Source organism: Myotis myotis, unplaced genomic scaffold (assembly GCF_014108235.1).
Source record: "Myotis myotis isolate mMyoMyo1 unplaced genomic scaffold, mMyoMyo1.p scaffold_m19_p_3, whole genome shotgun sequence".
Taxonomy (NCBI): Eukaryota; Metazoa; Chordata; class Mammalia; order Chiroptera; family Vespertilionidae; genus Myotis; species Myotis myotis.
In genome coordinates this window covers 203,747,498-203,772,040 of record NW_023416335.1, presented here as the reverse complement: position 1 = coordinate 203,772,040, position 24,543 = coordinate 203,747,498, and the positions used below count along the sequence as shown (strand labels likewise).

Sequence of the window (24,543 nt, the reverse complement as noted above, 5' to 3'; positions counted from 1 at the left end):
CCATCCTCCAGACACTCCGTAGCTCAGTAATTGGAAGACATAAAGCTGTGTTCTTACTCACCTGGCATTTGCACACAGACTCTGGGTTCTAAGTACTGTAGAAGCTGACGTTCTGGCTGAACTCTTCCCATAGCCTGTCCTTGTACCTCGATCTTGTTTCTATCTTTGAATTCTTTTTTTTTTTGAGCTTTTGATGGGTGATAGAATCTCTCATTTCTCCTTTAATCTTATGGACTTCCGCTGTCTTCCCAGGTGATGTTTAAGTTTCCTGGATGGTAATCAATTTCCGACCATTTCTCTGGCTCACTGCAGGTGGACTCCGAGTCCGCACATGCACTCATCCGTCACCAATAGTTCAGATCCAACTAGGTCACAGCCGTGGGGCCCCTGGTGTCGGGCAGCGTCTGTAGCCCTCCTGGCATGCAACCTGGGTGCCTCCCTCTCTGCTTCCTGCCAAGCTGGGGGTTCAGCCTGTGTCACCTGCAGCCTCACTTTACCAGGAATGCCTGGGCTACCTAAGTTGGGCAGGGAAAAGTGGGTTTTAGTTCTGATCCCTTAATCTTCTGTACATCTTAGGTTCCTTTATATAAACAGAGCCTCTCAATGGTTGCAGACATGGGAGAAATAAGAGGAATAGACTCCTAATTTCTATCTCCTGGGGTTCAAATGCTGGCGATCCCACCTTCCAGCTGTGTGACTGGGGGACATGTGCTGAACTTGCTTCCCCTGTAAGATGGCGTAAGGAGCATACATACCACTTAGTGGTTCTCAACCTTCCTAATGCCTCGACCCTTTAATACAGTTCCTCATGTTGTGGTGACCCCCAACCATAAAATTATTTTCGTTGCTACTTCATAACTGTAATTTTGCTACTGTTATGAATCGTAATGTAAATATCTGATATGCAGGATGTATTTTCAGGAGTCGCGACCCACAGGTTGAGAACCGCTGAGAGTGTTGCATAAAGAACCAGTGAGCTATGACAAGTGTTCACAGCCCTGCTTGGCACATAGCAAGCCTCCAATATATATATTAGCTGCTAATAGTAATGATTATTATTACTGTGCTGATGGGCTTCAGCCAGAGGAATAAGTTATGATAGGTTTTCACCACCACCCGTTTGGGAGACTCACTTGTCTTTGCCAGCTCCTTGCAAAAATCTATTTTGGGCACATTCTCCCGTGTCATTCCATCTCACATGTGAAAGCTTGTCAGTAAAGGTCACCTGCCACCAGCTCGCTGCCCCCAGGTCAGCAGTGACGGGTGACTCTGTCCCTCCAGGGGCCAGGAAATGACATTTCTCAGTAGTCAGACCAGCGCTGATCTAAATCATCAGCAGTGGTGATTCTGAGTCGGACTTTCAGAGGCAGGCCTGCGGCTTCACGGAAAGAAACATGGCCTGGGGGACGGACACTGGGGCAGGCTGCTCCCCCTGCTGTGTGACCTTAGGCAAGTCACTGCCCCCCTCTGGGCTGTGGCTTCTTCATGCTTGAATTGGCCCAGCCCAGAAACAGTCAGGAACAGCCTCTCTCTGACATCTCTTTAAAAGCACGTGTCATACTTGTACTTTCACATGGACAGTTACTTCATGATCTCCATGTTCCTCTCTGCGTTCATAGCCCCTGTCAGTGTGTGGCACAGAGTCCGTGCTCATTTTAATATTTGTTGAATGAATAAATGATGTGGCAGAAAGAGAAAGATTTGAGAAAAAAAAAAAACAGACCTGATTTTGTTTTAGAAATGGCTACTTACGCCTGGCTGGCATGGCTCAGTGGTTGAGCCTCATGTCAACCTATGAACCAGAAGGTCACGGTTCGATTCCGGGTCAGAGCACATGCCTAGGTTTCAGGCTCCATTCCCAGTGGGGGCGTGCAGGAGGCAGCCAATCAGTGATTCCCTCTCATCATTGATGTTTCTATCTCTCTTTCCCTCTCCCTTCCTCTCTGAAATCAATAAAAATATATATTTTTAAAAAATAGAATTGGCTGCTTACTAGCTGAGTGACCCTGTGTTCGTCTGAGCTTCAGAATTATCTGTAAAAGGGATAATAATAGAAACAGCCTTGCCACATTGTTTGAGGATTGAATGTGAAACCATATGAACACACACACACACACACACACACACACACACACACACACCACCAAGGAGAACCCTGGCCCACCATCTAGCATAGAATGGGTATGGGATAAACAATAGCGGTTATTTGCTTCTCTAGACTAGCACAGGGGGATGGAGTATTCTGTGTTCTGATGATTGAAAACTAGTTGAAAAGGCAAATCTGAATATGCAGCCATAGACTCTAGGTGGGCTCACTGGTCCCAGAGCCACTGGGTTGCAAATAGTTCCACAAAACCCCCTTGGCCTGCCAACGACCCCACCACCTTCTCGCCCCCCTTCCTTTAACCTTCACTGCTTTTTCTGTATATTTGCCTGTAGGCGATACCCAAACCCAACTCCCTGGGCAGACACAGAACAGAACGAGGGGTGATGGGGTGAGGGATGGCCTGATGTGGGTGGGGAGACGAGGAGGCAGGCGTCCCTGTCCTAGCTCCGACCTGGTCCATGTGACCGTGGGCAACTCGTCTCTCTAAGCCTCACTCTCTCACCTGGGAAGTGCTCAGCCCATTGACACAGGACTTGATAGTGGTTAGGAACCTGGGTCTCAGGTTTGGCTCAGGCTTGCTGTCTCAGCTCTGCAACTCACCAGCGGGGAGAGGCAGGCCAGTCAAGTACCATTTCCAAAAAAACAGACAGTGGGATTCGAGTGGGCTTATTTGGAGGGATGAATGACAGTCTCCTCAGTGTGCCTCGCAGACTTGTGCACGGTAAGTTAAGACTGTTGACCGGTGGGCCAGCCCTTATTCTCACTTAGTGTCCGTTTCTCCCTATTGATGCAGCCCACATCTCCTGAGCCCGACGGGCATCCGTCAGCAGCCCTGCTGGCTCAGCACTTGGCGAGCACGGACTCTTGCGCAGCAAAGATGTGATCCCATTGGGTGTGAGGGACACGGCTCGTGTGCAGTTATTTTCATGCCTGGCCAGGCCCTCCTAGTGTCTGGTGGGTGTGTTCTTAGAGGAGCATCCCCTCTCTCCTCTCCCGACCCTTCAAAAGGCACAGGAAGGAAACTTCGATTTCATGTTCCTCCTTCCCAGCCAGTGGCCTCTTCCAGGGAGGCCTGCTGGCCCTCCCTGCTCTCTCCTGCAGGCTACGTGCTGCTTCCTTCCTTCCTTACTGCTGCAGCCGCTTCACGCTGGGAAGGTAGGGGGAAGCTCAGATAGCACAGGCTGCTGGCCCCGTCTTGGAGGGGAGAAGAGAGCCTACGCATATGGGGCCACCCAGGCACGCAGGTGCAGTGCTGGGCCACGCTCTGAGTACTTTGTGAAGTCGGGAAGGCTGATCCCCACGTGGCACATGGGGAAACTGGGGTCCCAAGATATGAAACCAGTTGCCCCAGGACACACACAGCTGCGAGCCTAGCTGGCATTCGGACCTGGGCTGCTCTGACGTCCCCGCTTCTTGCTCTGCTGTCGCACCATTGCTGGGGACAGGCGGGCAGGGGTGTGGTTTGGGTGCTGTTATTCACTGTCCCATGAGAGAGAGACCTGGGCTTGCACCCAGTATTTATCCGGCCAGCGTCAAGGGCTGCCGCTGCTGCACATCCATGGGAACCCGAGAGAGGCAGAGTGAGACGGGCCTCAGACCTCTCTTTAGGCAGCAGCCCTGGGCCTTGCTGCAGGCGACTGTGGCTGAAGGGTAGTGGGAGTCCGGAGGCCCAGTGCCTGTCCTCAGGATCACTGCCATGGGAGGAGTGAGCGAGGACATCGGATCATAGAGAGGAAAAGGTGGGGGTTATTTTAGTTCCTCTGAAAGGTGACCAAGCGTGCGGTTTTCTAGCCTGTTCTTTGTGGCATAGAGGAAAGAACACGGGCTCTAGAGTCAGACTTATTCACACTGATATTAGAATTCCAGCTCTGGCACCTACCGGCTTGGTGGCCTGGCCAAGTTACTTCTCCAGTTTATTCTTTAAAATTGCATTCCTGTTCTGGTCATCACAAGGGTTTTAGAAAGACAAAGAGTGTGAAACCGATGGTGAGGTGTTCTGCCCTAGACACGCTCCCCAGCGGAGGGGTGAGCAGTGCCTCTCCAGGTGCCACCCCCTCCTCCCAGGCCCTGTCGCCCCAGGAAACTCCCACTTGTCCTTCAAGCCCCAGGCCCGGCATCTCCCTCTATGATACTGCTCTGAGCAGAATACAGCTGCACTTCCCCCTGGCCCTCCCTCCATGATTACATCCTGTTACCTTCTGGGGACCCGTCCCCCAGCCGACCTTGAGTGAGCTGCGGGTGGCACTGCCAACAAGGGCCTCTGCTCATCTCCCAACCCGGCCGGTCCACTATGGGCACTTCACCGTCAGACCCAGCATTTCCTGGGCTCTCGCCTGTGCCAGGCACGACTTACTTCATTTACATAGCAATGATTTTCCCAGCAAATCGGCTGGAGGCAGAGACCACACCAATTATTTGAATGGGGAATTGGATCTTTAAAAATGATAACTAGATACAGTGTTCGCTTAGTAACTAAAAAAGCAAGAATAGGGTGTTGCAGGGAACAGTTACCACCTGCAGGAGGAGTAGAGGTGGCAATTATTGGAATATTGTCACCTGCTGCTGGACCCCAGCTCTGGGGTGGAGTCAGCAGCCAACACCAGAGGCAGCGACAGGGCGGAGATGGGAGGAGGGGGTGGCTGGTTCTGAGTGTTGGAAAAACTGCAAACATGGATTTCCCTGCTGCGGAAGGAAGGAAGCGCCGCTGCTGGTGTGAAAAAGGGGGTGGCGTGTCGCTCACAGGAACAGGGAGCCCCAGGAAGGAGCGAGTTCTTCCTTCTCCTCCTGACTCGGTCTCCCTCCCTTGGCCCCTGTTGGCAGCGCCTAACAGAGCAGCTGGCAAAGCAGTGACAGGGTTTGCAGGGTCCCAGCTTCGTCATCCCAAAGCAGGTTGGGGCGGAGAGGTGAAATCGTATGCACTGCCACATGCAGGAGCTGTTGCTGTTCCCATTTCACAGGTAGGGGAACTGAGGCACAGAGAGATGGAGTAACTTGTCCAAGATTAAAGAGTCCCTAGAGCAGAGCCAGGATTTGAACCCAGCAATCTGGCCTCAACCGCTCTTCCATAAACATTGAATGAATGAGTGAGTGGATGGATGAATGAGTGAATGGATGAGTGAATGAGTGGCTGAATGAATGAATGAATGAATGGGCAAGCCCAGAAATAATGCGTCCCCAGTGCCCCGCGGCGGCTCCTGCAAGCGCAAGGTCCACCCGGCCTGACTGCCTCCTCGTGCCCTGCCAGGTCATCCACTGGAACTCCCCCAAGAAGCTCCGGGTGAAGAACAAGCATGTGGAGTTCTTCCGCAACCTCTACCTGACCTTCCTGGAGTACGACGGCAACCTCCTGAGGCGGGAGCTGTTCGGCTGCCCCAGCGAAGCCGACGTCAACAGTGAGAACGTAAGTGGCTCCGGGGTGGGCGGCGTGGGGCGGCCTCTCCGCTGGCCTGCGAGGACCTCCGGCGTGCCAGGCTGTGCGCCAGGCCCAGGGCACGCCCGAGATGAACGAGACGCCATCGCTGCCCTGGGGGTCCCCCGTCTGGTGGGGGCCACGGGCAGGCAGGCAGATCACTTCCATGCTCATTGCCATGGATGCAGAGGGGGTTCGCTTGGCCCAGACTAGGCACAGTCAGAAGGGAGCTGCCAAGCAGAGGAGTGAGAATGGGCTAAGACACTTTGGAAACAGTAGACCAGCGGTTCTCAACCTGTGGGTCACGACCCCTTTGGTGGTCGAAGGACCCTTTCACAGGGGTCGCCTAAGACCATCCTGCATATCAGATATTTACATTACGATTCATAACAGTAGCAACATTACAGTTATGAAGTAGCAACGAAAATAATTTTATGGTTGGTCACAGCATGAGGAACTGTATTTAAAGGGACAGAAGGGTGAGAACCACTGCAGTAGACAGAGGCTTTCTCCACAGCCAGGATTCAGTGTGTGGCACCAGAGATCTTCACCACTCACTGGCTCCTTTAGGGGTTAGCATGGGTGAAGGAAGTGTTAGGTAGGTGGTCACAGGCATAGCTAACATCTATATTTTCTTATTTCTTCATCGTTTATAATTATTTTCATGTTCTGTCTCATATGGTGCTTATAGACACCCCTTTCCCCCCTCCCCCCAGTTAGAGCTGAAGAAATTTAGGCACAGAGAGGTTAAGCAGGTTGTTCATGGTCACACAGCAAGCAAGGAGCAAAGGTGAGACCGATTGGAAGTTCTGAGGAGCAGGATGTGGGGAAGCAGCTCCTGTAGAGGAAAAGCAGAGAATGTAGGGCCAAGCTGACCTGGTTTGGGCCTTTTTTTTTTTAATTGTTTAAAGTATTACATATGCCTCCTTTTTCCCCGATTGACACCCCCCCCCCCCGGCCACTCCCACACCCCAGATCAAGCCCCCACCGCCCCAGTGTCTGTGTCCATTGGTTATGCTAATGTGCATGCATACAAGTCCTTTGGTTGATCTGGCCCCTGTTGGCAGCACTTAACAGAGCAGCTGGCAAAGCAGTGACAGAGTTTGTATAGTCCCTGCTTCGGCATCCTCTCCCCCCCCACCCCCCGCCCCCCCGCCCTCCTGCCCTCCTCTGCCTTCTCTCTGAGGTTGGATGGTCTGTTCAGTGTTACCTTGTCTCTGGATCTATTTTTGTTCAATCAGTTTATGTTGATCATTATATCCCACCTATGAGTGAGATCACGTGATATTTATCTTTCTCTGATTGGCTTATTTCACTTAGCATAATGCTCTCCAGTTCCATCCATGCTGTTGCAAATGGTAAAAGTTCCCTTTTTTTTATAGCAGCATAGTATTCCATTGTGTAGATGTACCACAGTTTTTTAATCCACTCATATGCTAATGGGCACTTAGGCTGTTTCCAAATCTTAGCTGTTGTAAATTGTGCTGCTATGAACATAGGGGTGCATATATCCTTTCTGATTGGTGTTTCTGGTTTCTTGGGATATATTCCTAGAAGTGGGATTACTGGGTCAAATGGGAGTTCCATTTTTAACTTTTTGAGGAAACTCCATTCTGTTTTCCACAGCGGCTGCACCAGTCTGCATTCCCACCAGCAATGTACGAGGGTTCCTTTTTCTCCGCATCCTCGCCAGCACTTGTCGTTTGTTGATTTGTTGATGATAGCCATTCTGACAGGTGTGAGATGGCACCTCATTGTTGTTTTGATTTGCATCTCTTGGATGATTAGTGACTTTGAGCATATTTTCTTATGTCTCTCGGCCTTCTGAATGTCCTCTTTCAAAAAGTGTCTATTTTGGTCCTTTGCCCATTTTTTTATTGGATTGTTTATCTTCTTTTTGTTAAGTTGTATGAGTTCCCTGTAAATGTTGGATATTAAACCCTTATCTAAGATAGCATTGGCAAATATGCAGTGGTTTTCTTGTTGTTTTGTTGATGGTTTCTTTTGCTGTGCAGAAGCTTTTTATTTTGATGTAGTCCCATTTGATTATTTTCTCCTTAGTTTCCATTGCCCTAGAAGCTGTATCGGTAAAGATATTGCTACGACGTATGTCTGATATTTTGCTGCCTATGGAGTCTTCTAAGATTTTTATGGTTTCCCATCTTACATTCAAGTCCTTTAGCCATTTTGAGTTTATTTTTGTGTATGGTGTAAGTTGGTGATCTAGTTTCATTTTTTTTTTTTTTTGCATGTATCTGACCAATTTTCCCAACACCATTTATTGAAGAGACTGTCTTGACTCCATTGTATGCTCTTGCCTCCTTTGTCAAATATTAATTGAGCATAGTGGATTGGATCGATTTCTGGGTTCTCTGTTCTGTTCCATTGGTCTATATGTCTGTTCTTGTGCCAGTACCAGGCAGTTTTGAGAACTGTGGTTTCGTAATAACAGCTTGATATCTGGTAATGTGATCCCTCCTACTTTGTTCTTCTTTCTCAGGATTGATGCAGCTATCCAGGGTCTTTTTTTATTCCAGATGAATTTTTGGAGAGTTCGTTCTAGGTCTGTGAAATATGCCGTTGGTATTTTAATGGGGAGTGCATTGAATTTATAAATTGCTTTGGGTGGTATGGACTGCCGGGGTCCAACCCCAGCGGGTCCAGGGGTTCCCAAAGGCGTAGACGGAGTTGGCGAGTAAGGAATGACACGGAGACAGAGTTCAGTTGTTCAGCAGCCTAGCCAGGATCTCTAGCCAGGATCTCCAGCCAAGTTCTGGTCTGGATCTCCAGCAAAGTTCTGGTTCGGATCTCCAGCCAGGTTCTGTGTCCATGTTCTCTCGCTAGGTTCTCCAGCCAGGTTCTGTCCAGGTTCTCCAGCCAGGTTCAGTCACCAGGTTCTAGTCAGGTTCTCTTGCCATGTTCTATAATCAGGTTCAGTCCAGGATCTTTTGCCATGTTCTCTCGCTAGGTTCTGTCTCTAGGTTCTGAGGCCAGTTTCTGTCCAGGATCTTTTGCCATGTTCTCTCCAGCGAAGTTCTTCTGTCTCTAGAGAACGTTCTGTGTAGGTTCTGTGCCTCCTAAGTTCTGTGTTTTCAGTTCTGTGTTCTAAGCTCTGTATTCTAAGTTCTGTGTCTTGCTGTCTTATTACATCTGTATTTATACCAGTTGATTCAATCCTATCAATCTCTATTACAAAGGTTAGGGCGTTTCTTATCTCCATTCCAGGGAGTAAAGATTATGTAGCTTAAGCATGATTGTTCGTAGTTAAAGTGATTAATTACCCACCTGGCACTAGTTAAGAGGTTTTATTCCCTCCCTAACTTCAGGGGAAAATCCCTACCTGGGGAAACAACCTTTCTCAGAGACCTTGGTTAAAACACATAGTGCCAAGAAGGTGAGCAAACATATTAAGAACAGTATGCCATATATGCCAGGTCCCTTGAAACAGCAAGCATGGACCGGCTCCCGGCAATGGACATTTTAAATGATGTTGATTCTACCAATCCATGAACACGGTATGTTCTTCCTGGGTTTGGCCTTTTGGTTCTTCCTCCAGTTCTCTACTCAAGTCAGTATTTGCCATCCTCGCCAACATTTGAGTGCCCATTCGGCACTGTATTCCAAACGCTAAATAAAAATGTTCTCCTGCCTCTTTTTTTTTTTCCTCCACGGAAGAGACTCAAATACAAAGCCGTGCAGCATAAAGCCATCGGTTAATCATGGCATCATGGGCTCCCCTGTCGGCCAGTGTCTTAGGAAGCGGGACTTTCTTTATAAATGACTCACTAGCTTTTCCTACCATCAGCCTCCCCTGGGGTCACAGGGTGAGAGGGGTTGGGGGAGAGTACCCCGTGGTCCTCAATAAGCACCTGTGAATGCCGGCATCTGCCAGGCACCCGGCAAGGCCCTGGGTTGAAATTAGAGGCTCGCCCAGTCCTGGTACACGTATCAAGTGCTAGAGATGCCTAGAGCATCGTCCCCCAGCACTCTGGCCCTTGACGCTGCGGGAGCCACACTCACCACCTTTGCGGTTCCTTCTGCATCCACCCCAGGCTCATTCTACCTGCCCGGGGCCTCTGTGCTGGCTGTCCCACTGCCCGGACCCCCTGCCCCTCCGTGTAGGAGCATCTCCGATGGGGCACCCTCCTCAGCCTCCAGGACCCCATGGTCACTCTGTGATGAGCCCTGTCTCCTTTACATCCGAGTATATGCACCGTCCACCAGGATTTGCTTCATGTGCTTGTTTCCTAGTTTTTTCCCAAACCTAAGGCCAGAATAGGGGGCCATGAGATGAGAGACTTTGCCTCTGTGGTGCCCTCCCCCAAGGGAAGCAGCATTGGTCACCACTCAGTAAATACTTGTTGGATGAATCGAGTACATACGGGGAAGCATGACGCGCCAGGTAAAGGCAGAGCAGACGAAGAAGTGGAGAGTTCAGGGAGAACATGCTGGGCGTTGGTGTGAGGGCGTGTGGGAGAGGGGTGAAGGATGGAGCTGACAGAAGGGCCTTGGCTGGGCTCAGCCATGTAGACTCCACCGAACGGCTTTCATCTTGGTCAGATTACAGTTGAGAAAAATGACTCCGTGTGGAGAATGGAATGAAAAGGCCAGGACTGGAGGTGGGGAGACCACTTAGAGACAATTGCCGCATCCCATGCAAAACGATGATGGTGGGGCTGAGACCGAGGCCGGCAGTGTGGGGACAGAGACCACAGACGAGTTGCTTTGTGGGCACTAAGGACAGGGGAGCAGGCGCCTCTGGCACTCACAGCAGGTCCCTGCGCCCTGCTGCATCCAGGCTCCTCCGAGAGCAGCCCTCGGGGCAGGGCGGGGCAGGAGAGGGTCTGCAGCCTCGCACCCTGGAAGCGCATCTGTAGGGCGCCCACCTCCTGGTCCTTAGCAGCATGTCAAGTGTTATGTGCAAACACAACCGGAGGGAAAGGGCACGATCTTGGATCCGGCCCAAAGCGGATGCTCCCAGCTCCGGGGAAAGAGGTCGTTAGCGCCCTGACAAGTGCGCAGATGGTGGTAGTCGCAGTGAATGAAGTCCGAACCTCCTCCTGGGCCTACAGATCGCAGATGAGAAAGGGCTCCAGTGGCATTGTGTCAAGGCTCATTCAGCCACTGGACATAGAGCCGTTCAAACAATCCCAACCTCCGGGCTAGGGATGCAGGGGAGCATTGCAGACCAAGCCCGGCTCTCCCAGTGCGGGTCCAAGTGAGGGATGCAGGCAAGCGGGGGTTGTGATCCAGTGCCATGTGTGCCCGGATGGCGGTGGTGCTTTGAGAGCACATGAGAAGGGTTTTGCATGCAGTAGGAGAGAAGGTGCCTCAGAGAGGACTTCCTGGAGGAGGTGAGATTTGAGGGATGAATAAGGAGGTATAGAAAGTGGACTCAGTGGGAGGGAGTGGGCAGCACAGCAGGGAGGGCGGAAGTGAGCAGAGGTGAACAGGAGCGCCATGGCACATTCAGATTCGAATGAAGGCAAGGTGAAAACATAAAGGGCTGCATGACTTTGGTTTTTGCATTATTATAATTTCCTCTAGAGGGAGGTGATGATGGTGATAAGATAGTAAGCGCGCTAGTCATCCCAGATCCCATATTTAATAGTCACATGACCTCAGAGCCAGCACATGAATGCTCCGGGCCTCAGGTTTACCATCTGAGAAATGGGCACAGGGGTGCCTTTGTCGTAGTGTTTCACGGATAATCTATGTTAAATCACCAAGATAGAAGGACTCAGCACCAGGAACACCATGTTCATTGTTTGTTGGTTTGTTTTTACAAACCACAGTGCCCAACCATCTGATGACAGTCTGTCGTGCCTCAGATGGATTCAGGTTATATTAACCTCTCTGCGGAAGGCCTGGCGGGGAGAGGAACCTGCAGGGTCGCTCAGAACCCTGTCTCTATAGCACCTGAGGGCTGTCACATCTGCTCTGGGTCAGATGGTCCCCGAAAGGTTTCCTGCCAATGAGGGACCTGCGGTAGGAAGGAGAGGCCACCTGGTTGGCCTCGCTACCAACAGAATGAGTAATTTCAGGAAATCAGGGGCTTCGTCTCTCCCATGTGGCACTCAGAGTGTTCGTGTGACTGGGAAGAGATCAGACTCCAACAGTGGTTGGAACGGCTGTCGCTAACAGGGCACAGCCACTCCCATCCACCCTGGTACATCCACTGGCCCCCTCTGGAACCAGTCAGTTCATCTGTGTGATGCAATAAGCATCCAGTAGGCGGAGGTTGTTCTTATTTCTTAAAATGGCCACGGAGGCTAGAATTCTATGCCTTAGCTTTTCTCTCCCTTCACCTCAGCAACCCAGCCCCTAAAGCATTTCCAAGAAAGCCCAGGACTCCACAGAACACAGTTGAATAGTCACAGAAACTCTCCACCCCCTAATCCAGGCAAAAATCCCTCAGCAGCATCCCTAACAGGCGTGCATCTGGCTTCTACTGGAATCCTCCCAAAGACGGGGAGCTCACCACCTCCAACAGCTGCCTCCCCTGCTGGAGGCTCCAGGTGCCACACCAGCCTTCCCCATGCTGAGCTGAAACCTTCCCTTCCGCAGGGAGTTCCTTACTCTGAGCCTGTCCTCCGGGGCAAGTAAGGACACCCCCTGATGCCCCCGAGAGCCTGGCAGACAGCGTCGCATGTTTCCATACAGCGTGTCTCCCTGAGCCCCGTATTTATAGAGTGAAGCTTTCTCATCAGGAACGCCTGCCCCCCCAAAGGGGGTGCTCCAGCTAAAAGGAAGCTCGCCTGTTTAAATGCAAAGCCTTAAAATATATAGGTTTGAGCCACTTTGGGTGGGAATCTTGCTAAAGTACATGCCCTTCCTTTGGCCACTAAATTATACAGAACTCCATGTGCAATGGCTGATGCCGGTGGCACTGAGCATGCTGAGGGGGCGGGAGTTGGCCCGAGGGGGAAAGATGCTGCTTTTCCTGGCAGGAAATGGCCTCGCACTGCATGCTGCTGGTTTTGCACATTCCTTCCTGACAGCTGTCATTTTCACTCCGTCAGCCCGGAGTAGCCCTTCTGCACGCCCCTCCCTGCCCTTCCCTCCCCCGGCAGCCAAGAAAAGAGAAGAAGCCGGGGGTATTGAAGTCAGAAAGGCCAACAGGAAAGAATTAGCCACTGTTGCATTCAAAGTTAAGTGATCAAACAGCAAATATCCAAAAAGTGCAAAAAAAAAGAAGAAAAACCACAAAAGATTGGGCACCAGTGAGTGCCTGCATTTATATGGAATTGCAAGTCCATCGGCAGTGAACGCAGACTTCCAGCTCCCTCATCCCGTGTCCGCAGCAGACGTCACTAATGAATGGCCCCACGCGTTCTCTCTGTCCAAACCCCAGTGTCCTAGCCAAGCAGCCCTCCAGGGACCCAGTGCCAGTCTCCAAACAGTAACACGGGGCATGCGTGAGCCTGTGGGCAGCCCTGCCCCCGGCGTGAGCCCCTCTGGTCCCCGTGCACTGGGACGCTGCTCTGTGCCCTGCCCAGACCTGCCTCCTGCACGCCCCCCACTGGGGATCAAACCCACATGTGCCCTTGACCAGAATCGAACCCAGGACCCTTCAGTCCGCAGGCCAACGCTCTACCCACTGAGCCAAACCAGCTAAGGCTTCTCTGCATCTGCTGGCCTTTGACAATGAAGAATTCCTGCAGAGCAAGAAAAAGGGAAACGCAACTCTAATCTCCGCCACCTTCCAGGGTGGTGGGCGTGAGTCACACTTGACAGATGAGGAAACCAGCGCTCACTGGAGAGGAGTTACTTGCCCAGGGTCACGCAACGCCTCCGTGGTGGCGCCACGATTCGAAACCAGGCCCACCTAATTCTAAGCGGCAAACCAGGGCCTTGCTTCGTAAGTGGGTGTCGCTCCACGTTTGCAACGAACAGAATCACTACAACTCATTCCCTCATTCTCCTCGTAGTCTCCTCGTCGTGTTCACTTATAGAATCACGCTGACTCCCACAAGTTGCTGTTGTCTCCATTTTACGGAGGAGGACATGGGAGCTCGGAGAATTGAAATCGTGGAGCGGGCTTGGTGGTGGTCCCGGGACTGGTATTAACTTTGGCCCACAGCCGCGTGGCCTTTCTATAAGTAAACAAAACACTCCCCGACCTAAAATTGCAGTTCCCGCCCCTCCCCCAGTGCTCCTGGCCCCCAGAGCTTCTTTATTGTTCTCCGTGGCCCTCATCCCCTATCAGGGTGTCATATTCTTGACGAATTTGTTTTGTTGATCACATCTCCCCCCACGTGAATGAAAGCTCTGTGATTACGTGGATTTCTATCCGCTTTTATTCATCAGTATGTTTTCATGCCTCCAAAAGCCTGCCTGGCTCCTGGTGTGTGCTCAGCAGATCTTGTTCAACAAATGAACTATTACAAGTCCTTTTCTCGAAGCATCTGGGGTGCGAGAGGAAGTACCCTACACTCACAATCAGAAAACCCAGCCCCGGGACTAGATCTGTGGCACTGGGCATCACTTTCACCTTCTACAAACCTCAGTTTCTCTGCCTATAAAATGGTCACAAATAAACCCAGGCCAGGCGGTTGGAGGGTTGAAGGGTTTAAGGCAGTGGTCGGCAAACTGCGGCTCGTGAGCCACATGCGCCTCTTTGGCCCCTTCAGTGTGGCTCTTCCACAAAATACCACGTGCGGGCGCGCATGTACAGTGCTATTGAAACTTCGTGGCCCATGTGCAGAAGTCGGTATTTTGTGGAAGAGCCAAATTCAAGGGGCCAAAGAGCCGCATGTGGCTCTCGAGCCGCAGTTTGCCGACCACTGATAAGGTCTGCAAAGTGCTACCAGCCATAGGCGGTAGGTTGGCCAGGAAGCTTGTCCCAGACCTGCCCTTCCACCTGCTCCGAGGTCCCTGCTCATCTCTGAGAGGAGGGCTCTGACTCACCTCCCTCAGCCGCCAGGGTGCCGGGCTACCTGCGGGGCCCTGTTCCCCAACACCAAGCCCACTAAGGAGAAAAGACAGCGGCCTCACCATGGCTCAATTAGGAGTTAAAAATAAGACACATACAAACAGATTCCATAAACATCTCCCGGCACCACCGTGCGAGGCCGTGCCAGAAAACAGATGGCTCTGTGGAAACAGCTGTATCCCAGAGAAACCCCAGGGAAAAGCCAGAATGCATTATCGCGCTCACGGGTGAGCCGCACGGCGCCAGCTCTTTCATCACGCCGTGGGCATCAGAGCCCGGTGGACAGCGCCCAGAGCCCTATGACAGCTGCTGCCCAGGCCGGCCTCCAGTGACCTTCCGGGCTTGTTCATTCCAGAGCCTGAAGGACCCCAGCGCTTGCCGGGAGGCTACAGGGTGGGGTGCAGGAGGAGCCGTGGGGGCAAGCTTCTCAGTGGATATGCCCGTGCCCCCTGCTCGCCATCGTGGCCCGTCTGCTTTGTTCTGTCCAGCTCCAGCTTGCACACCTCTCTCTTCCACACCCCGAGGCTCCAGTTGTAATAGTCCTCGCGTGCAGGGCTCCCTCCTGGGCCTTTCCGGCAGCCACCTGCTCTCCCTCCCTTTGGCCGGGTCTCCCTCCTCTTACCAGCTCCTTATGCAGAATGCAGGGGGGCAGCTCTGGAGCAAGACTGACCCGCATAGGATCTTAGGAACAGTAACTGTGGGATTTCGGGCCATTTACTTAAACTCTCTATGCCTTGGTTTTCCCATCTGTAAAATGGGAATCATAGTCTACCCAATAGGCTTCATGAGGACCCAAGAAGCTAAGTCAGGAGCTAGATCAGTGGCACATAACACATGCCCCTCCCCCACCCCCGCTCCCAAATTAAGTTTTGTTTGTGTTATAAACACCCAGTATTATAATTACCAACTTGCTTATTTGTTCCCCCACCCAGAAATTATGAACAACTTAAGTACAGAAACTGGGGTTCCTTCCGCATTCTCAGCACAGGGCTTGGCATAAAGTAAGCGCCTATGAATTGTGTGTGAGGTCCACATTAATACTGATACTTGGGACCGGATGGAGACCAGGCCTTGTCCTTCTTTATTTCCTCAGAGCCTAGGTCAGAGCTGGGCGGAATCTCTCTGAGCCTTGGCTGAACAGACCTGAACCTGTGCCTCTCCTCTGCACAAAAGCATAAATCTGGCCCCTGGTGAAAAATGTTTGGGTTCCTGGAACTTAGTTGATTAATGCACACAGCAGGCAGTCAGCGAGCCTGTAATCTGTCGCTACCTGCATGGCTCCATAAAACGTACCCGCTTCGTGGAAACCACAGGACAGAGCCTGAAGCAGGCTTCAGAGGAAGAGAGTTAGAGCCCCAGCCACTCTGAGCAAACCCCTGGTGCTCCGGCTTCCTTCTCCGCCAACTGAGGACACGAGGGCAGCCCTGCCTGCCTCCTGCAGATCCAGGGAAGAGCAGATGACGTCACAGGTGTCCAGGCCACTGAAAAGGGAAAGTCGGTGGAACTTATAAAACAGCATTATTGAGGGTTGTTTTGCCCACCAGATGTTTCCAGCCATTGTTCTCAGGCATCAGAAGGAGAGGCGTCAATAAGAAATGGGTGGCTTCAGGGGGACTCCTTACTTGGTCCGTTGTGTTCTGCCCCCATTGCTTACTGTCTAGAAGAGTTCAGCTGGGAGTGTTAGTTAAGGTAACATGAACAATTCTAAAATGGGCTCAGCATGCGAGAGATCTTTGACTCACAGGAAGTCTGCATGGATGTTCCTGATTGGCAGGTGGTTTTTCTCCAGCATCCCAGACTCCTTCCATCTTGTGGCTCTGACTTCCATGGAGCCTTGGACGTTCTTGCTCTGGCTGACAGTGAGGACCGTGCATGAGACAGCCCTGAATGTGGTGCCTGTGGCAACCAGAACCTGCCCACATACTACTGACCAGAGCTTGGCCCCAAACTGCAGGAAGGTCAGAAACACAGCCTGGCCGTGCCCCCAGGAAGAGAGGAGAATGTGAATATTGGTGAGCATGGCAGGTCCCTGCCTCTGCAGGGGATACATGCATTCATTCCTCTCCAGTCATAGAACCATCTAGCTGGCGTTAAAACTAGAAAAGCCGAAGGCGCTCTAGTGACTTGATTACGTCAAGAACTCGGATACCTGGAGGAAATATCTCAGAAACTCCGTTCACCCATCATTTGACCTTGAACAAGTGGCTAAACCTTTCAGGTGATGGATGTCTTCATATATAAGGCAGGACTGACCGTGTTCCCTCATGCATAGAGGCTGTGTGAGTATTAAATGAGAACGTGCCCCCAAAGTTGTCAGCACCGTCCCTGACCTAGTGAGTGCATGACCTCTGAGAGTTCTTGCATGAGGCCCAAACTCCTCGTCTCGTTAGGAAGTGGGAAAACGACTCGCTCAAGGTGCTTAGCCAATGAGTGTCAGAGGGATGGATCTCAGTTCCCAGTTATCCCCATAATCACCCTCTGTGGTTTTTCCGACTTGGAACAAAAGTCCTTTTGGCCAGAGCCCAGGACACACTTCCAACTCCTCTGAACCCTCAGCCGTGAGCCCTGGCAGCTCAGAGGTCCGTCTAGGCCACCGTCCTTCAGGATGCGAAGGAATAAAGGCAAACTGCTTAAAGGGCATTTTCCCTGGAGCCGAATCTCCTTTTTGCCTCAGCTGACTGCTCAAAGAAGCAATTTAGCAAATGCATTTTATCTCAGGAGAATCTGTCTTTTGTTTCTGTGACTGGCTTGTCAGGAGCCCCGGCCTCCCGCTTCCTCCGTGGAGCGGCTGAGTGGAGTGTGGAGTGTGGAAGCGTTCGGGTCCTGCTAATGAAAGCCCGCCCCCCGGCTCAGCATCCCCCTGGAGAAATGACTAGACGAACCCTGGCTGAAAAGGAGCCCGTTTTTAAGCGTCTTCGTCTTCCCCTTGGATAACATCAGCCATGCAGTCGGCAATAAGCAGCCCTAGATTAGAATTTGAAAAGGTACATAATGGAATCACGATAACGTTGCTCAGGCCTGTGCAGCACTCTACAGTTTGCAAAGCACTTCTACATGCGTCTGCTCATTTGAGAAAACTGCAGGGAATTAGTTAAATCCTGAAAAGTAGGAAGAGGCCAATAAAGTTCACCTGCGAATCCACCCCTCAGAGGAAAGCTTTGTTAACACGGTGACGGATTCCATTCCCTTTGGTCTGTTTTCTGTGTGTGTGTGTGTGTGTGTGTGTGTGTGTGTGTGTGTGTGTGTGTGCGGCGGTTGTCTGTCTCTTTGCTGTATGGGGACATCCCGAGTGTGCATTGCTATGACCTGCTTTGTTCCCCGAGCACTGAATCTTCCACCAGCTCATTTGGCCCTCGCGTCTATCCCCCAGAGCTAAGTCACCGTGTTGTGAAAAGGCCCACAGTTTGCGAAGACCGGATTCTGGAGCCAGACGGCCTCTCTCTAGCTGTGTCACTGGCCGATGACCGAAACCTTCTGAGCCCGATTGCTCCTGCTGTAACACAGAGACGTGTGCTGACCGGGCCCATTAATAAAGCCAGGCACCTGTAAACACTTGGCACTGCACCTGGCACATAGTAGGTGCTTAGTCCATATTAGCTAAACAGAGCTGCCATTCGCCGTGTTGGTAATAAGTACAGTAGAGCTCAGGGGAGGTGTCTGGGGGGTCCAGAGTCCTGGAGAGTCTGACATTGTAGGTATGACTACACCCCTGCTGTGCTTCCCACAGACCCAGTATGGTTGGTAGACAAGAGTATCAACTAGACCAGTGATGGCGAACCTATGACACTCATTTTTTTTGGTTAATTTTTCTTTGTTAAATGGCATTTAAATATATAAAATAAATATCAAAAATATAAGTCTTTGTTTTACTATGGTTGCAAATATGAAAAAATTTCCATGTGTGACACAGCACCAGAGTTAAGTTAGGGTTTTTCAAAATGTTGACACGCCGAGCTCAAAAGGTTCACCATCACTGCCCTAGACCCTACCCCTTAAGCATGGGGGTGGCCACAAGGGCCCTGGGGCTATACATGCCACCGAACCACATTATTGATCCTGTGAAGTTCATAGATTCGGTCTTCTTAGCCCCTAGGATTATGGATAGACCTCTCCCACGCAGGGCAGGCTGTACTTCAGGTTCTGGGAGCACTTTCATTGGCCACTGTTTCCTTTAGTATTAACATGAGGCGGCCGAGTGTGTCCAATACAGGCTGATTGAGCACACAAGGCACCTAGAGGTCCTAGGCTCGGATTCAGAGGTGAGTGGGGCAGCCCCTGCCTTGAGGAGTCCACTGTCTGGGTGCTTTTCAGAAAAGGACTCTTGGAGCCATGTTCCTAGGCATGGCATGCCCGCTGACTCAGGGGGGTGTGCCTGTGCGTGCACAGAGGGGAGGAGAACGCCCATACACACATGCATTCCTCGTGTCCTGGCCCCTCGTGTTTCTTTCTCGTGTGGTGAGAGTCTTCTTTTGATCTTCATCAAGAAAGTTGTCAGCAAGGATGTGGGTCTAAGCCTGCAGCTCAGAACGGGTCCCTCGGCTCATGGGGTCGTAGCTGGAGCAGGAATTCCCGTGTCCTGGTCGCACGCCTTTGGTAGAGCTGCAGCCTTCAGGTAGGCCAGGGCATGGGATGGAACTCGAAGAGCTAAAGAGCATCCCGATTGCATCCTCTGCGCCATTAGAAAGTCCGATAGCTGAGACTGTCGTACGTCCCTGGACCTCAGTGAGCCCCAGGACTTTGGAGGACCTATGGGCGCCCCTGGCATTGGACACGGCCTTCTGGAGAATGCTACACGCACTGACTGGGCCGAGGCCCGAGAGGCTACGCGAGACGGGCTCACATAATGAAAGGCACCTCACTAAATGCCAGTGTCCCCCCTGGCAGTTGTCTGTTGCTCCGACCTGTAAAACCTCAGTGGTGTATGGGAGGTGTTTACTGAGGCAGCTCTGCTGATCCGGGCTGGGCTCGCTCCCTCGTCTGGGGCCGTTGGGGAGACTGTGGCTCACCCTCGGGCTGATGGCCCAGCACCTCCTCACGGCAGGGGTGGAGGTGCATAACCGTGGACTCCCCTTGAGGGGCCCCCCACCCCCTCAGGACTGGGCAGCATGGCTTCCCCACCATTCGATCATCCGCCAAAGCAAGTCACAAGTGCAGCCCAGGTCCAGGTGTGAGGGAAGTGGTGATGCTGGGAGTCACGTGACAGCGGCGAGCGTGAGAGGAGAGGGAGAACTGCGCAGTGAGTGGAATCCTCCGCATAGCGTCATCCATCAAGCGATGGTCTCAACCGGCACTAGGTTTTACAGGAGCGAGTTAGCATATTTTCTTGTTGACAGCTACACTATGTATTGGTTTGGAGATTTTATGTTTCTTCTTGGAAAAGTGCTCCGTTACTTTCAGCCAGGTTAGGCCCTCTAGCCAGGCACATCTTAGTCCGTGTTCAACTACATGTCCTCATGTGATGGACAAGGCTGGTGCAACAGAAATAATGTTGGAACCAGCTGTGTGACTTTCACCAAAATCATCCATGTTTAAACATCAGTTTTCAAATACAATGTGCATGTGACAAATCTGTGCGTTCTACGTGCACGGTGTGTCGTATCCTCACCAACGTGTACACGCGTGTAATCTTGACACATACGTTTCCCTCAGCCGATGAGCCTCTCTCCCGCCTGTCCCCAGTCCGCTCACTCCACACCCACACCCACTGCCCCACGCCGGTCACTGCCAGCACTCTTTCACTCCCCCCTGCACTTCTTCACCCACATGACGGGCACAGTGACGCCTGCCTGGGAGGGTGGAGGTGGGGTTTGCAGGCGACGGGGGGTATATCAGCATCTGAGCCTGCAGGTCGGGGCGTCCGTGGATCCGCATCTGCTATGTCTGAGGCTGAGCCCTCAATCCCTGTCGGCGGGTCAGCTTGCTCTCTCGCTAGTTGGGAAGGAAGGAGCAGAATGGAGCTGGACGGAGACGGTCTACAGGCAGGTTCATGAGCGAGAGGTTCTGAGGGGGAAAGAGAGGCTGGCGCTGAGGCTCGGACTCAGCCTGGATGACTTTGAAGGAAAGGCTTTGGTGTGGTTTTGCTCTCCTGGTGCAAAGACTGGAGTCCGTGGCTCTGGGAGCGAAAGGCATCAGCTCACGCGAAGGCCCTGCTCGCGCGGTTCCTCACTCTTTTCTGTGACAGTTTCCCCCCTCATGTTTGAAATGCTGCGCTAGGTCATCCAGGCAAAGAGTGTTTGCTTATAGGGCGTTTGTGGATGGTTATCCATTCGTCCCTGATCACCACCGTCCTGCTGAGCTCAGAGCCGTCTCCCTTCTCGGAGGCTGAGCTGCCCTTCGTGGTTCCCGTTTTGAAATCGGATCGACTTGCACGGGGCGGGGGGGATGGAAACAGCGATCTTGTCCTGTGTTCGACCGTCAGCGCTGTTCAATGTGACAGACTCGGGGGAGGGCAGGGCCGAGGGGCGGGCTCCCGGCCCCCTGGGGCTTTCCTTCTCGTTGCCACGCCTCTCCCCTGCCTCGCAGCTCCAGAAGCAGCTCTCGGAGCTGGATGAGGACGACCTGTGTTACGAGTTCCGGCGAGAGCGCTTCACCGTCCACCGGACCCACCTGTACTTCCTGCACTACGAGTATGAGCCCGCCGCGGACAACACGGACGTCACCCTGGTCGCGCAGCTCTCCATGGACAGGTAGGGCAGCCGGCCCCCTCCGCACAGCCCCCACCCGGTCACCTGGAGAAGGGAGGGAGGGCCTGCGAGCTGAGGCTATTGGGCCTGGTATGGTAGGCTTGCGTCCCACCCCCTCTCGGCACGGAAAACCAAGAGTTCTTGTCTTTCGGTGACGGTGGTGGCTTTGAGGACGGAGAGAAGGGAAACGCGTAGACTGGACCCACAGTCACCGCTGGAAAGCAGTTGCTGTTTCGTCTCCTTCCGCATGGATGGACCCACTGAGCCTTTCGCAGGCAGGACCGACGTGGCTCCTGCTCTTAGTGGCCCACAGTCTGATGCCCTGGTTCTCGGCCTTGGCTGGGGACAGTCTGCATCATCCGGGGAGCTTTTAAGACAAATTCATGCCCAGGCTCCATTGCAGGCCAGTGAAGTAGGACTGTGTTCTAAGTTTGCGATGTGCAGCCAGAGTCGAGAACAGGGAGGGGGCTAGTATATAAGCAACAACGAACAGCTACGTGAAGCTGTGGTGAGTGCTTTGAAGGACCCGGGAGAGAGAATAACAGTGTCAGACGAGGGGCCTTCTGCAGGTGGTATGGTCAGGGGGAGCCTTTCTAAGGGAGGACATTTCTGCAGAGACCTGGAGGATGAGAAAAGGAGGCAGGCGTAGGAGTTGCTGAGAAAGCGGATGGAATAGCAGGTGCGAAAGCCCCATGGTGGGAAGGGCCTTGCACGTTCCACAGCCTGGTAGAGAATGAGTGCAGCTGCCGCAGAGCAGGCCCCTGGGAGGGAAGGGCCTGAGATGGAGGCGATAGAACTTGGAAACTCATAAGACACTGGGAGTTTATTCTAAATGTGTTGAGAAGTTATTTAAGATTTGTGCACAAAGTTGTTAGATCTAACTTGAGTTTTTTTTGAGACCATCTCTCTGGCTGCCAGGAGGTGAGTGGTTACAAGGCCCCGAGGGACCCCACTTTTCTGTTCCTGGCTGTCCTGGGGGCCCCCTCCCACCACTGCTCACCAGCTTCCTCGTTGATTTACTCATGGCCCATAGTGGCTGCCTTTGCCCCAGCTTCCTGCATGTCATCCCTCCTCAGCTCCCACAATCAGGAAAGCAGCTTGGCTCATTCTGCCCCCGCGCCACCTCAGCGATGCCTGTCCGGCCTGTGGGTGCGATTCCATGGGCCCTTCTCAGGAGTCAATGAGTTCATTCCTGTAAAGTGCTGAGAACAGGGCCTGGCACGCTTACCTGTTCGATAAATGTCAGCTGTTATTAGTCACGAGTGATGGAAGAACCCGCCAAGGGAAGAGCTAGCGCTCGGGCAGGAAAGGTACCCAAAGTCGTCCGAGGGCTCTGGGGAGTGGGCGGGCCTTGCATCTGTGCATCTGAGAGTGAGTCATGCTGAATGAGGCGGAAAGACCCAGGAGGAAGCCGATTCCTTGCTTTCTGATTCCTACTGCGTGTTAGCAATGACTAAACAGCTTCTTTGGCTCGTGGTTCTGTGGCTCGTGGTTTCCTGGAGCTTCACCAGCCTCCAGGACCCCGTGCACAAGCACAGAAGATTTGTGACCTTAACAGGCAACAGGCAAAGACAACATGAGACAAAGGGGAACATGAAAAGCACAGAGACTCTAGCACAGGGGTGGGCAAACTTTTTGACTCGAGGGCCACAATGGGTTCTTAAACTGGACCAGATTGCCGGAACAAAAGCATGGATGGAGTGTTTGTGTGAACTAATATAAATTCAAAGTAAACATCATTACATAAAAGGGTACGGTCTTTTTTTTTTTTTTTTTTAGTTTTACTCATTTCAAGCGGGCCGGATCCGGCCCATGGGCCATAGTTTGCCCACGGCTGCTCTAGCACCAGATCAACTGGCCTTGACCGGCTGTGTGACCTCAAACACTGACCCAGAGGCCTTCCCTTCAGACCCCATACATCCCCCCACCCTCCACGTGGAGGACCCACGATTCCCCTAATGTGTTGTGACAAGTACTGCCATACTGAGACACCTCAGAGACCCCGGGAACCCCACGCCCCAAGGAGAGACACTTAGCAGGACATAAGCAAAAGTTACCACGCGGTGCCACAGCCGATGAGGATGTACAATTCCCCTTCCCCTCCATGCTGCACAGCGGTTATGATGCAGCCGCTGGCTGGTGCCCATTGGATCGATTTTTAATTTAGGAAGCATTTCGGATGTGTCTATAAACCTTCGAGTCAGAAGTAGGCCCTGCGTGAATGCCACAGGGACCTGGGGGCTGCAGGCTCCGGCGCCGGCTCCCTCCAGCAGTCCCTTCAGGAAGAGTGAAGGCCCTATGGTGCTGGCAGGTTTGCTCCGGGACCTCCCTCCCATTCTGGAGGCCCACAGGACTGCTGAGGACAGAGGGGTCCCATCCTGATCACAGCATCCTGGCCACCAGGAGGCGCCTTCTCTTTCCTGTCCCTTTGACAACGTTGATGAAGAACTGATGTTCTCTCTCCTCCTCTGATTTCGGTCTCTGGAGAGAGGCCTCTGGAGGAGAGAGAACATTAGCTGAGCTAACAGAGCTGTGTGACTCCGAAGGGCCAGGCGACACAGCATCACGCGGGAGCTTGTTGGACATACAGATTCTGGGGGCCCGGGAATGTGCTGTATGAAGCCTCCTCCCACGTGATCCTAAGCAGCTGACGGATGAAAGCACCAGTTGGAGAGCACGAGGTAATTCTTCAGTACCAGCCAGAGTGAGCTGCTGCTGGGCGGGGCTTCCTCGCGTGGAAAACCCAGACACAGAGTCAAAAACCGAGCCAGTGGGCGAATCCACTGCAGAAGCTGGTGGGCGAATCCACTGCAGAAGCTGGTGGGCGAATCCACTGCAGAAGCTGGTGGGTGAATCCACTGCAGAAGCTGGTGGGCCTCTTCATGCCCAGGCGTGCCTCCCACCTCCACCTCCTTCCAGCAGCTCTTCTGTCCTCAGATTAGAAGTGACCCTTGCCCTTGACTCCCCAAATTTCAAAGGACGTGCAGAGTCCTCCCTTTTGCAGAAGATGACACAGGGGTGCAGTTGGGGTCAAGCAAACCCCCAGATTGGCAGAGTGCAGCAGGGGCCAAATGCACCCGTCGGAGATCAGGCTTCGTGGAGAAAGTCATGCCTCCCATACCCGGCTCTGGCCAATTCGATTAGCAAGTGTCACCACGTATGAGAAACGGAGGGCATCTTACCCTGTGAATATCTTCATCCTCCAAAGCGCAAGCGGAAGCAAATCCCGCAGAAAGAGAGGACGCTCGGAAAACCGTGGGCACAGGATAGGGGTGCCTATTTCTTTTGTTTAGAAGCATAGAAATGCAAATGCATGGAATCTATTTCCTGGTAATTGTCCAACTGAAGTGGGCATTCTGACCGGGAGACCGCTGATTAGGTGCCTCTTGCTGGGTAGGGAAAAAAAGTA

The 24,543-nt window shown here is 52.5% G+C and overlaps 1 protein-coding gene across 6 annotated transcripts in view; it reads left to right on the top strand.

Annotated features, from left to right (window-relative positions):
* LARGE1 (LARGE xylosyl- and glucuronyltransferase 1) overlaps nt 1–24,543 on the top strand; it is a 428,233-nt gene that overhangs the window by 387,285 nt on the left and 16,405 nt on the right. For all 6 annotated transcript variants that reach the window (XM_036297621.1, XM_036297620.1, XM_036297619.1 and 3 more), the window contains exons 10-11: nt 5,352–5,507; nt 20,974–21,137. In XM_036297621.1, coding sequence (XP_036153514.1) covers nt 5,352–5,507; nt 20,974–21,137 — 320 coding nt within the window. The remainder of the gene's footprint in view (nt 1–5,351; nt 5,508–20,973; nt 21,138–24,543) is intronic.